The 16,220-nt window shown below is 38.2% G+C and overlaps 1 protein-coding gene across 1 annotated transcript in view; it reads right to left on the bottom strand.

Moving 5' to 3' along the window:
• Positions 1–15,877, bottom strand: part of LOC117432279 (sterile alpha motif domain-containing protein 10-like) — a 33,962-nt gene extending 18,085 nt beyond the window's left edge. Inside the window, exons 1-2 of the mRNA XM_059003858.1 lie at positions 15,653–15,877; positions 3,165–3,346 (exon numbers count right to left, since the gene is read on the bottom strand). Of these exons, the coding sequence (XP_058859841.1) occupies positions 3,165–3,346; positions 15,653–15,665 (195 nt within the window). The 5' untranslated portion in view covers positions 15,666–15,877. The remainder of the gene's footprint in view (positions 1–3,164; positions 3,347–15,652) is intronic.
• Positions 15,878–16,220: the final 343 nt, after the last annotated feature.

Here is a 16,220-nt window from a genome sequence, read left to right as displayed (position 1 = left end):
ATTTTATTTTTGAGGGCTCAGTCAGGGCTTAATTAAAATGAGCTGGATGGTTCTTCACATCCTGATTCCTTCTTTAACAAACCTGTTTTTCCGCAGGGGTCAGCAGCAACCTGCCGAGGTAATGAGAAAACTAAAACAAATCAAAGACTAATCTTTCTAGGCCAGTGCCTTTGCAATTCAAACAGGGGTTTGCAGTCATGACTAGCGCCAGCTGCATGCAAAGTAGTGTCAGAGTTTGCTGCAGTTTATTTATTTTTATTTAGGCTAAGGATTTGGTCAGTTGCTTCTTATGGTGAACAAATACTTCTTAAACTGAGAATCAATATTGAATATTATTACTTTATAACAAGAATTCCTCATTTACAGGCATTCATTTTAAAGTATGACTTTGACAGCTGAAGTCTAGGTCTTGTTTTTGCATTGTAAAGTGTGCACATTACAAAGGAACTTAAGGCTCTCATCAGACCTGCCAGGTGGCGATTAAACCTGGCTGGATAAAGACACATTCAGTGCAGGGGACAGTCCACACCCACTGCCTGGAGTGCACAGCAGGGAAGAAATACAGTTCAAGCTAAATGTAAAACACCTTTCAGAACCTGTCAGTCATGGGTTGGGAGGTTCTCCTCTATGAGACTTTACCAGAAATAGTCTGATGGTGTGAATCTGCATTATCTCCTCCAACACCAGCTCAGAATCCATGTGTAATCTTTTCATACTGATGTGAAACAAGGAAACCCAGATAACGAATCTCTCTGGGAGTACTTAAAAAGCACACAACGGATAGTGTACCCTGCTTCCATTGTCAAGCACTACCTCTCTATGTTCTGATTCTGTTCTTCCAAAAGCCACCGTTTCAATTGAAGCTTATGCACTGTAATGCCTCCAGATGAACCAAGTCATCATCCCCAGAGAAATGAGTTGCATTAGACTCAAAGTGTGTACTGTTGTGGGATTATGCTGTGGTTAAGAAATGGGGTTAACTGCACCTTTTAAAATACACAGCATCCTGGAACAAGATTGAACTTTCGTTTCTTAACATGAGTCTTTTAGCATCTTTAAAATTGTTATAAAACGGATTGCCTTGTCGATATTTCTCTTATAACAGGCTCAATGTAACTTTGCATGGATGTGGTACTGAGCGCTTATGTAAGCACTGGAACATTTACACTTGGCTGCCAATCAGTTTATGGCATCTCCATTTACACATTTTATTACTCTGACCTTTTCAGCTGAATTGCGCAACTCCTGGGGAAATATCATATACAAACACACAGCCTTCAATTACCCTTGCATGTCCTTGTGCTTAACAGTACTCCACAATCACAGAGTTGTTCATACAGTGCTTGTAAAGCTGCATTCTCGTGGAAGTCCCACATTTCAGAACAGTATAACCCTTCCAGTCAATGTATTTGATTTGACTTGCACAGCCCTGCTGTACTCTTCCAAACATGAATGCGTATTTTTATATTAAATGTACTGTATATTTCCCCTATTTTGCATGCCCGTGTAACTGAAGGGGTGTCTAAACTACATTTTAAAAGAGTTTTTTTTTTTTTCTTTTTAATTCTACACTAGCTTCAGTTCTATGACATTATATTTCATGTATCAAATGCCTAGATTCAGACACACTTACTGTTTCGGTCAGCAGTATGGAGTAGTGGTTAGGGCTTTGGGCTCTTGACCGGGGGGTTGTGGGTTCAATCGCTGGTAGGAGACACTGCTGCTGTACCCTTGAGCAAGGTACTTTACCTAGATTGCTCCAGTAAAAACCCAACTGTATAAATGGGTAATTGTATGTAAGAAATAATGTGATATCTTGTAACAATTGTAAGTCGCCCTGGATAAGGGTGTCTGCTAAGAAATAAATAGTAATAATAATAATAATAATTGTGATAGATATGGCAGTTATATTCTGAATGTATTTTGGCTTGATCATTATTTCTGAAAGCTAGCTTTGTGTATCCAAAACTAAAAATGAAGGACATGGTGTTCTGTTATCTTGTAAAGGCAAGGCAGAGTGCAAATGTTGTTCTGGCTTTAATACATGAAATAACCACCAGGAAGAAATCCCATAACTATGACCTCTGACAAGCAGAGAAACTGAACGACAACCTATTAAATATAAAGAAACAAACCAGTCATTCGGTAACAATGGCCTGTATATGCATTTTAATTCATGTCAATAGCAGAGAGATTCAATTGGTCATATAATACCTATAAAACATAATACTTAATAATGCATTTTAGACTGTACTAAACTATTTTAACTATATCTGTTATTACAAAATAAAAATAAAAACTTTTAAAAACATTGTTTCGGCTTATTTGATAATGGAGGTATGCAAAGCAGGTTTTAAAAACATCACATGAAAAGATGGGCTTTACATACAGTGAATTAAGTATGTTTTTACAATTGTAATTTCAAACCTATATACTGTCAGTCAATGCAAGGGTATTTTTAGTGGAATAAATAGCACTCCCACAGATGAACCTTTAAAGCTGAACATTTCCATGACTTTCAGACAATATCTAACCCGTCTGCTCAATCACTGTAAAGAAATTCCCGTCTGTATAAAGCAACTCTTTGAATGTTCAGTACAAAGTCAGAGAGAGCCTCTCTGGCTACAGGCTTGTTCCCCAAGCCTCTGGAACAAAGTGGTCATTTGAAGGGAAGAATCGGGACTAAATGAAGTCCATTTATTTCTTGTTTTAAAAGCCAAGTAAGTGCTCACTTCAGAAGAACAATTTCATACATTTTAAAAATGTAAAACAAAGTACGCAACACATTTCCCCATGACAAGCAGGGCTTTGTTCTTTTTTTTCTCAATAAGTCAGTATTTTATCATCGGCTTATTTTGTTCAATGATTTAATGGGAGGAAAATGCAATCGTAAGTTTAATCAGTGACTAAAGTTAAACATCTGTGCTGTTGGTGGTGTTTAATACAAAACCATGCCTGTATCTGTACACAGCGTTGTAAAGGGTGGTGGGCTGCAGCTACTGTACCTTGGGAGTCGTAAACCAACTAGACTGCCAATGGAGTCTGTTTTCTAAAAACTGGAGTGCACAGAATACTAAACAGACAAAAACTATAAAATCAGTATAAAGCTGAAAAGGATTATGGGACACTGCCTCTTTCAGTACTGGATAGTAAACAACATCTACCTGTATTGTTTCTGTCCCTGGCTGCTGCAGCAGTTTGACGGTCCTGCCACCTGCCATCCTTTGCCCTCTCTCATCATGCCAGGTAAGGCTGCCCCCTGGCTGCCGGGGCAACTGGTAGTTGAGCTCCTCCGCCGAGACAGTGTGCTCCAGAACATTCCTGCAGAAACTGAAGCTAGCAGCCGCTGGGGACACAAGAACAGAGAAATACTGAGTATCTAATTAGGTGTTAACGCAGCATCACCGACAACAGGAACATGTACTGCTGTAAGAAAATCTGCAGTTAACTTGTCCCACAACTAGAACATCATTTAAAGCAGTATATAACTCATATCAAATTAAAAAAAGACTGCCCTATTAATGCTGGCAGGAAGACTCTGTTCTCAGTCCATCCAGTAAGAAAGCACTTAGGAGATAGTGTTAAACTTTCCCACACTCCGATGTAGCCTGGAGCCATAACAACTTGGATTCTGATCTTGAAACATCTTCAAATGAAACAGAATCGGGCCAGTAAACTGCAGTGCCTGAAGTGGCGTTGGCAGCTCAGTAAATCTCTCTCTCTCTCTCTCTCTCTTCCTCCTGGGACATGACTCAACAGATGCACCAGCATTCTGTCTGCCCCGGGTTACTGAATTGTTGGAGACACCATCCTTTTGATGAGACACATACGTGATCTTGTTTTGTAAACATTCAAGGGGAGCAGAGCCCAGGCGGAATTCTAATCTGTCCTGGTTAAATCCATATCCCCTTTCTAATTCTCAAGCAAATCTGTAATTCTGCTACCCCTGTAAATGGGAACAGAACATTCGCGAAAATGTTGCATCTCAGTGGAACTAAAGTGTGAAAGTATCTGAGTGTAATTCCAGGTGTATTGAGGGTGGGATAATCGGCTCCCCCTCTGAATATAACCATTATTGATGAGGAGGCTCCAGATGCCATTCTAACTCCTCTCTCATCATCAATGTGTACTTTTTGCTGCTTTTCTTTAAGCACTTTTAATAGTTAAATGATTCTGTTGGTTCAATATGGAAGTCAAGCGTTCTTAATTAAGCATAATTATTTTGTATATATTAAAGACGGTTGCTATAAGTACATACATTAAATCACATCCGTATAACAAAAACAGACTATTAGTAAATAAAATGCTTTGCTTTCCAAGCAATATTGACCCAAGCCCTGAAACTAGCAAAGGATGCACTGACTTGAAACAACTCCAAGCACTTTATATACTTTAAAAGCACTAGGCTGCCACTTATTAACCTTTATAGTCTGCAAAACCCATATTCACGTTTATTGGGACCAGGCAGAGGTCTGGTTAATTGGCAAGACTTCCAGATAATCTTATCTGTACTGTATAACCTTGGAGGAATCAAAGTGTATGTAACTGGAATCAAAGAGTGCCATTCTAATTTTAGACATTCTGACGTTGGCATGGGTATTGAAATGAATATAAATATTTAGGTCTGATAGAGTTCAAGGACTGAGTGCTATTCTGTTTTCAATTTCCTTTTTTAAAAATATATTAACATCCTGTCTGTTAAGTGCCTGAAACAAACCAAACACTACACCTCGTTACTGTCCTTCTTCAGCTTGCTTAGATTTTTCTTTTCTTTCATTAGGAATGTTCTGCAGCTCTTGTGAACTGGGGAGCTCCTTGGTTGACTGGCTAACTGAGTGAACACTGTCCAAAGAGAACACAGGGATCTGTCCAGATCAGTAAACAGTGCCTAGTCATCCGGAACCAACTGTCTAGGACTGTCAAATCTCAGACTACCTGACCTAAGGTATCATTGGTTAGTCCAAGGTCAGTGTTAATCAGGGTCAGTGAAGCCAGTCAAAAATGTAAATTAAAATACAAAACCAAAGCAGAGTTAGAAGTAAATTTACTCGCCTGCAGTAGCTACATGTTAGGACAATATTATCTAATTTTTTTTTAAGTACGATATCCTCTGGTATTGGCATACATTTTTTATACTGTGAATGATTTTTTTTTTGGAGGGTGGGGGGGGGGGGGGTTACTTTGTTTCACTGTCTGACTGATTATACATCCCCTTGACAAAATATATTCATAATATAACATTTACAAGAACAAATAAAATAAAATACAAGTCATTCTATAGCTAATTGTGGTATTCATTCTGTAGCACAGATTGGAACATTCTGAACAATGAATTTGTTTCCATCACCTCTCCTGTATAGTTTATTGACTCTAAATCACCAGTCTGAACTGCACGTTTACAGCCTTTACTGTGGAGAATGAAAAGTCTGATTTGTAACAGCAGCGATGGAGCATAAAATTACATTTTATCTTGAAGATGCAGTTGTGCAGACTTTCCTATACACCCAATTCCACCAGAAACAATATAATACTTTTGATATCGGTGATGGAAATAAGACATGCCACTGCATAGCAAATTGATCAATTCCAGGATTTACTGACAGATTAAAAACCTAGTGATCAATGCAAATCCACCCTGCTTCAGATGGATAGTAGGTTAAGGTTAGTAAGAAAAGACAGAACCAACCAAACAAACAAACATACCCTAAACAAACGCCAACTTGATTATTTTAAACTCAGCTAAATGCTGCCAAGTGTTGCTAACTGCGGAACGCTGCAGTGTCACTGCTATGGAGCCTATTGATTTTTTGAGTATATTTGATAATGGGCAATTTGGTATGAAGAGGACTGTCACAGGGCTTCCATTTGTTGCAATGCTTTGTGCTGCTACATTTGTTCCTACACTGCTGCCTTATGGTGAAGGCACAGCCTCAACAAATGGACCTGTTTGGATTATTTATAATGCCAGAAGAGACTTAACAGCAGCCCTGTTAATAGGTCTCTGGAGAGTCAAGCAAGCACGTTGGTATTTGCAGGTGTATTTCTGTTCCCTCTCCATATCTACTCTAACTCTTAACAGCAATGAAGGACCAGTCCCAGTATTCCCAGTCTGACCAGATTGCAAGGTGCTGAGGCAGTGGATAAAGAGACAGTGATCGCTACCATTAAAAAAGCCACGATTCCATACCTCACAATCCCTATAATGATACATGTGATGGTTCAAATGGACTTGACATGAATAATAGCAAATAATTAGGCAATTGTTATTGGTATATGGGGGAACGTGTATTCATACCAACAACAACGACCACAATTATTCACCACGCAAGAGTCACTTGTGTAAAATGCAGGTAGCTGTTGAAGATGTATAAGACGGTATAATGAAGTATTTCAATTCACAGGTTCATGTATATTGTTTCTGTGCAGAGAGTAAAGATAATGTCAGGGCTCATCCTGTCTGGGGGAGTGCTGAAACGTAAGACCGCACACACAGGAAGTGACAAGTATTGCTAATGCATCCTATTTGTTTTTTGGTTTTTTTTTAGAAACCAATACAATCATCTTTCAAGGGCTCTTTAGAACTATCAAGTTTGTTTCTCATTTTGCAAGATTTTTTTTTTTTTTATCTTTTCAAACAAATAGGAGTAAATATTTTGGAGAAACTACTGGAACCTTTTTTGTTTTGTGTTTGACTAAATGTACCGTAAATACAGGTACTGTACCTGTTACTTTTTACATGACAGGACTTACTATACTCCAACAATATTTAATACCAAGGAATTATTACCAGTGTATTTTAAAAAGATCCCATTGTTGCACCATGCAAACCAATCCCTCCTCTGTGAGGTGATCCCCCTGGTGCTGCTGGGGTGGAGATGTATGAAGGATCCTGTGCTAATGACGCTGAAACGTGTCAGCAAGATGGATGTGGTGCAACAAAGTAATGCATTTCTACCGGTGCACCGCCACTCTTCTCTTTTAATCCAGAGAGATAAATATTAAAAGCATGTGACTTCAGGAGTGAGGAATCTAAACCGTTCTAAATAAAATATTTCAACCGGTGGCTAATCAAGCATCGCAAACCTCGAACCATTATTTCTAACAGGCAGACAGTTTTAAAGTTCAAAACATTAGTTATACAAAGCAGGTATTGAAAAGAACCATTTCCTGTTTAATTGCAGAGACCCAGACATGGCTCCTCTATAGATTAGACATTTTCTTTGTCCTTAACCAAAAAGGTTATCGTCATGGTTGGCAATCTATCAAATGATTTTCTGTCAAACGACCAACGCAAGGGTAAAAACCACAGAGAGAGGCCAGAGAGAATCCTTTCTGCTCTTGCTGGTCTAAATAATAAAAATAAAAAAAATGGGAGAAAATGGCATTCGGCCCTCCTATCACACGAATCAATCTTAATCTTTCGGTCCATTACATTCAATTATGATTTCCTGCTTGCGCAGAATGGTATTTACTTCTTAATTCTAAAAGACTATATCAATATTTGTTGCTCTATTTCCTTACTGGTTAAATAATAATAAATAAATAATACTACTAATACTACAACGACAACGACAACTACTACAACTACTGCTGTTACTACTGAAGTGGATTTGCTGGCACTTGTACTGTCCTCTTCTGATATTGTTTATGTTTATTTGGACTTCTCGCTGAGACCAGTTACATACATGTACTCTTCCACATGTCATGATATTCCTGTTTCTGAAAAACAAGTAAGTCTAGTGATCCTGAGACATACCCTCTGGGCCTATTCAACCCATTGCTTACTGTTTAATTGAACTTCTTTAATTACCGTTCCAAGAATAAGTCAGCCTTTCTCTTTAGTAATACCTGAAATTACTGTCAGTGTCTGCTGTCAGGCTGTCATTCATCCGACAAAGAAAGCAGAATCTCCAGCAGACTGGATGCTTCTCATATTGCTGGGTTATACAAATCATGTGGAAAAAAGCTAAATCAGTTTTTTTGTTTTTTTAAACAGCTTTAACTTGTGTGTAAGACAGATACAATATATAAAACTACAATGTGGCAGCATGTATTAGTGCCTCTATTTCAGTTAAAGGCCACTGTGATAAAACACATTATTTTCAGCATGATTATTTTCTGAACCTAGGAAAGTAATTAGAGAAGAGCCTGTCCTATCCCTGTGCTTCTGTCTGCCTTATCTGAGGAGCCACAGCACATGACAGGAAATAATTAGAAGGCGGCAGCCACTCTGTACATCTGCATAAACTGGATATACTCAGAATCATACCTAGGGTAGATCTGTTTAATAATGTCTCTGTAGCTGCAAACGAATCCCTTCAACACTGTCATTATTTCGAACCTTCAGGCAGGTAAAAAGAGTGATAATGGAATACAAGTTAATTTTTTGCAGAGCCTCTGGATGTAACATGGCTTCCTTTAAACAACTCCTGGGGAAATAACAGCTTCTTGAGATTTAATTTCTCCTGCAGCAGGGAAAATTAAAACGGTATGCAATGTGATTTTCCCAGCTACTGGAGAAAAGCAATGACCCGTTTGTCACTGGGCGAATACAGTTATCTTATGATCTGTGTCAGAATGTCATTCACCTTCATGAGCACAAAGAGAAACAGAACGAGGAGCTTTGGCCGTGCATAACACTGGGGCCGATCCACCTTGTGTCTGAATATAAGAAAATGAAACCGGTTTGATTTATATTGAGCTGGTCATCTACTTGACAGCCATCCAATAGCAGTGAATGACCTTCTTTCAAAGCCGTCTATGCCCCAGATGCTCAGGCAGGTGGCTACGGAAATTAAATAGGATTTGTCTTTTCTTTTGTCTGTTTTTTCTGTGATGTAGATTCATCTCTGTCGTGCCAAAGCATGACTCTATGTTTTGACCTTCAATTTGTCTGTCCAGTCAGCCCTGCTAATTTTCCAGCTCCTATTTATTTGAATCAGTTACTTCTGGACTGCTTCCATCACATCAGTGCCACTGACTGCCTCTGTGTGTATTGCAAGTGTCCTTAAAGAAGAGACATCTCTTGGCTATAGGTGCCTTATTGGGATTCGGAATTGAGTCGCACTTTCAACTGTAAACTTTTAAAAGATAAATTAATCAAAGCAAACCTCAAAGACTCTCTCTGCCTGCCTTCCGTTCAAACCACCAGTCTTTCTGTTTCCTTATTCAATTGATATGCTTGCTGCATTCTGTGCCATTAGTTTGTTTCAGCCTGCGAGTCTGAGAACTGAGCCAATTAACTTCAAATTTGTAACAAGGCATTTAGCTCCCAGGTAACAGCCAGGTATTAAAAAGCAGAGTCAAAGCACAATTCACCCACTCTGAAAATCTATATCACCCTGAACATCCCCCCGCCCACACCCCTGCAGTGTCAGTCTGCTCCTGTGCACACTCCCCTCTTGTTCTATAAAAGAGGTGTTAGATACGGACTAAGGGCAGAATCAGACCCCTGTGGTATTTTATCTGCTCCGTGCCATTTTGCTTTGTCTGCCTCTTCATTCCCTGTTTAGTCTGGCCCCAATTTGCTTCCTGCATATCACTGAAATTCACATCAGAGAACTTCAAACCCCACCTGCGCTTAGAAAGCAACAGGAAGCCCAGGAGCCAAAGAGATTGCAGAGGGACAGGTCAACAACACATGAGATACTCAATCAGATCTCACGCTTGGCTCAGAGTGAACGTTGATAGTGGATGCTTTTCTTTTACCGGTCAGTGAAAAGAGATCAATATGTAAAGTGAAACAGAGAAGTAATGATCAAGGCTTTTTTTTTTAATGGGAAAAAAATAATGCGATACAGCCGTTGCTAAACTTGAGTTTGACATCCTTTTACTAGGACAGAGGAACAGAATACGGCAATAAAAATCTTTCCCCTTGGGCCCCATATTCCAGCTTTCTCCACAAATATATCTCACTCTAACCTCAGTAACTCTGTAGACTCTAGAGAGAGCCTGGAATTTTCTTACACAGTACCAGCAGGGCTCTGTAAAAGCTGTGCTAACGTTAACACTAAAATACAATGAATATGTTTTATCACTCCGTATAAATTAAACAAATATTATTAGAAAATGATAAAGTATAGAAATATTTCGGTTTTGAGGTGGCTGATGATGGAATAGTAAAACAATATACCAAAGTGTATGTACACATATAAAGCCCCAGACATGATCAAGTATGTGATTTATTAATATTTATTTTTTTTAAGTGGCGACTGTTTTCACCTTGACTATTCGACATAAAAGTAGTGGTTCGAATCCTGTCTACTGATTGTAAGATATTCTGAGTTGCACTGGTTGGCCTCTGCTTACACAAAGCTGTCAGCATTACAGAATGCTCTGTTGTGGATGTCTTGTTTATCTGAATACAGATTTGCAAGACCAATCTCTGATTGTACTCAACTAAACCGCATGCCATGGTACATATTAACAATCAGTTGTGGACGAGATGCAAAATGCTTATAAAGATTAAGCCGGACTGCTTGATGAGGTCTGGATTAAGAGCGTCTTGTGGAGAATTCCCTGGTGCAGAGCAGGATCTGAAGAGCAGTCCTGGGGGTCTCTGAAGGAGATGTATAGACCTGCCCCATTGAGGTCTCAAAGAGAAGTTTTGAGCATCATCCTACTGCAGTCCTAACTCTTATATCACCCTCATTAAAAAATTGTAATCAGTATCGATCTCCTCTTAATGTGTATTTATCTCTTAATCTGACACTTTTTCCCCCAGTGTCTCCATCATTCACAATACTGATAACCGGCTGACAGAATGGGTATCAGGGAAGTGTCTAATGAGAATGAAACACTATGTGAATTAAACCTGTTCCCCTACGGACAGACAGCCTATTACATTAGCTGTACATGATGGGAATATCAACTGATCATGTTGGTAAACGGGAGGCAGATACAAAAAATATTACAATCTGATGGGGTTTTTTTTACATGGAATCTCCTGGTGACCATACTGCAGGTTATAATTGCTCTGATTTGTACACCTATAGATTGAGGGCAGAGTTAACTGGGATAAAATTAGAACTGCGTTATGTTTTTCATGTCAGCTCTGTTTACTGTTTCTCATTTGAGGACCCACCATGTTGAAGTTGGTGTGGAGCTTCCTGCCTGTGCTTATAGACATGCTGGATTGAAAATGCTGCTTCTGCTGATGTGTACCCTTCAGTCTGCTGATAATAAATCCCATTCGTCTCTCGACATTATTATGCTGCAGGAAGAAAAAGAGTTTGTGGCAGCCCTTTAAATATGTTGCCTGATGAGGTAGCACAATACCATTTATAGAGATTTGAATCCATATCCATTGTGTCACAAAAACTGATGACACAGTAAAAATGATACAGGTGTAGAAATGCATTTTAGCAGGCTTGCTCTCCTTTTTAGATTCTGGGACGGTAGCTTGATTAAGACAATGCTGGTTTCAGATTTGTCTACAGATGCTCAGTCTTATTAAGAGTGCCATTCTTGTGCAGCACTAATCTGATAATGCACGATGGTCTCCATTTTATGCCACATAAAATAAACATTTGACTGCCAGACTCTTTGTCCCAATCCTTTTAATGAAAATGTAAGTTTATTGCTCATATAAAATGGGTGACAGAAGAGGAGAAATAAACAGGTACCACTGTAGACCAGCAGCTTGTGTTAGGTCAGGAGCCAGAACCACTGCATATAACATTATAACTAATTAGCTTTACCCTCTCAGCACTTTTACCACACCAAGCAAAGCTAATTAAAATAGAAACATTGGACACGGCCTTGTGAGTTTCACAATGTGGTGATGGGATGGTAAGGACGAGCAGCTAAAATGTTCAATAGGATTAGCTAACTGGAATAAAGAGACTGCAGGGGTCCCTCAGAAATCAGCAGCTTAGTCGCCACAATTTCATTTTTAAAACGACATTCAACAATCAAAGTTTTTAATACCTGAACTAGAGACAGTCTACACTGGTTAAACCCATGATCCCTCTGCTCCTTTCAGACAACCTTAATTCCTTAATAGGAGCTGAACACAGTGTCTAGAGGCTCCGGCAGATTTATGGGCTATTGATTTTCTCCTCAATCAATGTGTTTAATCCTCACAGACTAATAGGCGAATGCTTAATGGAAACCACACTGTATAGTAATCAGTGTACTGTATACTGCACAAGCCACCAACAAAAGAATATGGATATATTAGGGCAGTAGAATTCAAATCAGAAATCTGTATGACCTCTTATTAGTTTTACTAACATTATCTCTTGTTGTGCTTATAATCTTTGGGCACTTCCTTTGTTTTGGATACGTCTTTTTGTTATTTAATTTGGCTTGACCAAATATTTCAGCAAATTTTTCATCTGTATCACTGACTCAAACATTTGTTTGTATTTTATACTTCAATTTAGAAAATGCAGAAAAAGCAACAACAGAAGACAAAAGGAGACCCAGTAGGAAGGAATTAAGAAGTAAGAAAAGGATTTTAAAATCTTGGTTAGCATAGTTGTGAGAAGGAATAAATATGCATTAACCCTTGAATATTTTGATTGCTATCTAGTCCCTTTTAACAGTTACTGATTAGTGTTTTGCATTGCAGACAGTTTAACTGGTGGCTAAAGAGTGTATTAATTGCAGTTTATTTAACTGGTATTTTACTAAGCAGACAGTGCCACCACCTGCCTCACTGTTGTAACTGTAACTTCTTGGACCAAGTTATCACACAGTGCCACCATGTACAAAACATATAATCTATACATTCTTCATGCATTGGTTAATAGGTTGATATACTGTACAGCTATGGCCAAAAGTTTTGCATCACCCTATAGAATTGACAAATTTTGCTTCAAAAGTCGAATTAAACCTGCTGAATAATGTTACGTTAACATATTGAATTACATACCGCTTTGTAGTTTTCCATATACTTAATGAAAAACTGACAAAAATTTAAAAAATGTGACATTTCAAAATCTTTTTTGTGTTTAAATATGTCTCAGTCCTAAAATGCTAGGTGATGCAAAACTTTTGGCTATAGCTGTATTCTTTGAAAGAAAACTTGAAAAAGAAGATTCAGTTGGATGTGGTAATGCTGGGAACTAAAATGGAGCAGGCTAAAGCAAGGCTTTTTGACAGCAATCCTGCCAGGGATGTCTCGGATTTCAAAGCCAAATGGGAATGCTACCCAGTGTGTCTGGACACAACCTGCTGTCAGTGTGAAATTAAAAGCCCAACTCAGTCTTTGTGGTTTAAAAGAAGACAGTGTTACACAACTGCCTGCTGCAGCTGTTCACTGGCACAGCCCTTAGAATCCTAAATTATACACAAACGAAACAAAAAGGCTGGGTGATATTGAATTGCAAGCACATTACTCAATTATCTATGGTAAAACAGTTTTTTCGGGAAACTTGCACAGGTATATTATGGTTGATTTGTAAAACAGTGACTCACAACCAAATGCATTCACAATTGTATATTGTGACACTCGAAGTGACATGTGTAAACTGAACGAAGACTTGATTGACCAGCTCTCTCCCTTCATTGCTTTCTTCGGTTTAATTGGTTCTCTTCCTTATTTTAAGGTTTACATTTTTTTCCTTACTTCAAAAATGTAAAACCGCCCATGTAGGTTACTGTATTTGAATGAATAAATGAATGATGGTGTGCAATGTATTTTAGAAACAGCCATGTTGGGGGCAGCAGTGTGGAGTAGTGGTTAGGGCTCTGGACTCTTTTGTGGGTTCAATCCCTGGTAGGGGACACTGCTGCTGTACCCTTGAGCAAGGTACTTTACCTTGATTGCTCCAGTAAAAACCCAACTGTATAAATGGGTAATTGTATGTAAAAATAATGTGTAAAAATAAATAAATAAATAATGTAAAAATAATGTGTAAAAAAATTAATGTAATTGTATGTAAAAATAATGTGATATCTTGTAACAGTTGTAAGTCGCCCTGGATAAGGGCGTCTGCTAAGAAATAATAATAATAATAATAATAATAATAATAATAATAATAATAATAATAATAATACTGATGCAATAAAATACCATTACTCCCACGTCTAATTTGATTAAAACTGGGGGAAACTTCAACATCGTAGCTATTAGACTATGAAGAAGTCTGATCAAATAGGTATCTTGTTAATAATGTGTAATTATGATTGAGCCACCAGAGAAGCTTGTAATTAGCTGTGCAAGATGATTTTGTTAAGAAGGCGCGGAGCTATTGCAGTCACACATCTACACAGGCTGCGGCCGGCACAGCTGGATCTATCGCAAATCATCCAGAGCGAGTGGATATCATCAACACATCTGCTGTGTGTGGATCTACCGTATACTTTTCATGGTTCTCCTGTACAATTAACTCGACGTGAAACACTTCCTATTTTCAGAAATCCACGAGGTTTATTAAGCTTTAGTTTGTACGTTTCAGTTTCCTCGAAAATGTATGCCATTATTACTTCGGCTATATGTTTGATTAGTTTATTGTTACCTGTGTACTAAAAAACATGTTACCCATTTTCATTGGCAGGAAAGGTATTGATATAAATAGATAATAGATTATTGAAACAAAATCTTCCGAATTTAGGAGGGTGGACAGCAGCATAACCAACACATTGATTAATGCAATGATACTGTCAGTTTAAACATTTCGCACTTATTGCATATAACCTAATAAAATATGTGTTATTTATTTATTTATGTATGTATTTATTTATTCTGGCCTGTGAAAGTTAAACGTCTTTATTCCTTTCCATTTCAGCACCTAGGTCATTAAACAGCGGTTTTCTACTAAACTGCGGTATTCCTTTGAGACGGACTATAGTGCAGGCCTGTATTTTAACACCTCCATTAATAGTTTGTAACAAACATTTGACTTGATCAATCAAAGTTTGTGACAAAACCATATCGCGCCCCTTAGGAAAGCCGGTGACTGAACAGTATCGTACAGGTATTGCAACTGTTACGGACGGTTAGAACTCCGCTCATCCAGACTCTACTGGAATATATTTGTGTTGATAGAACATTAAGTCAGTATTTACAATTCCAACAGATGGGCTGACTACCATAATTTGGCGTTAACTGTACCCCACTGAAAATGAATTAGTGGGGTAAAACGAATGTCCATGAGTTTTTGTATTGGATTATTGTAGTGAATATTCAACACTCATGCCGAATTCTAAGAAAATGTCCGTTTGAAACTATATCAATGCATAATGCACAGTGCACAACAGTGATGCAAATGAAACATTTCGATTATATATAGCAAACCGTAAAGCAGCATAAAAAAACTGTCATATTTTACGTTTTTATGCGTTTTTTATTATTATTATTTATTTAAACAACTTAAAATGCATTAAGAAAACTGCTGCCTTGCAACTTTTGCAATGATATTACCTGTATCACACTTAAGTCACCATCGATTCTAAAATATCTCGGCTACAGAATAAACTGGAAACATTAACATCAACAGGAAACAAAATATTTTTTATTGATTGACCGAGCTGTCTGAAAAATAAATAAATAAATAAATTCATTTACGTTAAACTACAACAGCTCCTATAATAATACAACGGTACAGTAACACGCCTGGTAAGCAAAATCGTGCTCCTCAATGAACGCAATAAACAACACGCGATAATCGGATATACAGTAGCAGGAATTTCTCTGCGTCCTTACCATCCACAGCCATTGTAGGTCACAGTATCTCCCAGTGTATTTGTTTAGAAATCGCCCATGCTGTTAAAGGTTTTTTAAGGATGGGATAGTGTGAAAGCTGCTAATACACAGCACTCTCAGCTCCCGCGTCTGTTCCGCTCTGACGGCTGTCTGACCACGTATGCTGCTGTTCGCCTATTCAATATTCCCACACGACCGATCAAGATTACTCCAGCCAAACCAGCATTCGCTTTTCCATTTGGAACTGCCTTCAGGCAGCCGGAAACACATAGAAATAACTCCTCCCTAAATACCTGCTCGTTAGTGATCAGCAAGTGTTCTCGTGGTACCTCTGCTGTAGCATCCTAATCAAAATATGCAGATGTAAAGGTAATACTGCAATAATAATAATACACGATAATCTGTCGGCCAGTGCGAATCAGCCTTTGTGGAAATCTTGGATTAAGGGTGCATTCAAGGCAAACACAAATTATCCTGAAGGAATTTTGAAAAATACAATATTCTTTTGCCGACCCTACTCCCAGTGTTAAATATAGTTGGATGTGCTATGCATCTACTGAATTAAATT

This window comes from Acipenser ruthenus, chromosome 29, assembly GCF_902713425.1.
Source record: "Acipenser ruthenus chromosome 29, fAciRut3.2 maternal haplotype, whole genome shotgun sequence".
Lineage (NCBI taxonomy): Eukaryota > Metazoa > Chordata > Actinopteri > Acipenseriformes > Acipenseridae > Acipenser > Acipenser ruthenus.
This window is presented reverse-complemented; position numbering and strand designations above follow the sequence as displayed.